Source organism: Rhagoletis pomonella, unplaced genomic scaffold (assembly GCF_013731165.1).
Source record: "Rhagoletis pomonella isolate Grant_MI unplaced genomic scaffold, Rhpom_1.0 Rhpom_scaffold_00007, whole genome shotgun sequence".
In the NCBI taxonomy this organism is placed as follows: Eukaryota; Metazoa; Arthropoda; class Insecta; order Diptera; family Tephritidae; genus Rhagoletis; species Rhagoletis pomonella.
In genome coordinates this window covers 65,881,948-65,882,716 of record NW_023458561.1, presented here as the reverse complement: position 1 = coordinate 65,882,716, position 769 = coordinate 65,881,948, and the positions used below count along the sequence as shown (strand labels likewise).

General features: G+C 45.1%; 1 protein-coding gene across 1 annotated transcript in view; it reads right to left on the bottom strand.

The window, feature by feature from the left end:
- Positions 1-531, bottom strand: part of LOC118743970 — a 25,908-nt gene extending 25,377 nt beyond the window's left edge. The window contains exon 1 of the mRNA XM_036476733.1: positions 24-531. Within this exon, the coding sequence (XP_036332626.1) occupies positions 24-531 (508 nt within the window). The remainder of the gene's footprint in view (positions 1-23) is intronic.
- Positions 532-769: the final 238 nt, after the last annotated feature.

Sequence of the window (769 nt, the reverse complement as noted above, 5' to 3'; positions counted from 1 at the left end):
GTTTATTGTCGCCGTTGCCGGTGGCGTTGAAATTTGAGGTGTTGCCGGTGGCTTCGCGTGTGTCTCCTTGCGAACACCTACCATCAGCGCTTCGCGACGCGCATTCTCCTGAAATTGTTTGACCCGCTCTCTCATCGCCGTTTCACGTTTCACCTCCTTGTCGATTTCGCAACGTCGTTTTTGCTCAAACCGCTCAACTGCCACCTTATCACGCTCTTTATTACGCTCCACTATTAGCTCGGCAATCTCTAAACGCTTTTGCTTTAATTCGTCCTTTGAAAGCTTCTGAAATACTTCCGGCCAGATGCCCTTATGCTTCTTGACGAGCACAATACGCGCTTCATTCTTGAAAATGCGGCAAAAACTGGACAACTCGTCGATCTCGTGGACGAGATGGCGTTCGAAGAATATTGGCGGATTATTGAATTTTATATATTGCGGTAGGAGTACAACATCCGGTTTGCGCGTAATCAGGCGATTTAATTCGATGATTATTTTGATATCTTCCTCGGTTTGTGTTACTTGCACCATGGCTGATTGGATGAAGACTGCAAAGTGGTGCCGTTGTCGCGGCAAATGCTGACCTCTGTGTTGTTTCGGCTTGTCTGGGCGACGGGAATTCGAATTGTGTTTTGTGTGTTTTTTCATTGATTGCTGTTGCCCGACTCGATTCGATTTGTTTTTGACTTCCGTGTTTATTGTGTCATACATCAACGAAATGTATCAATATTTATTTACTTTTCTTTCAATATTCACCTGTCTGCCAGTT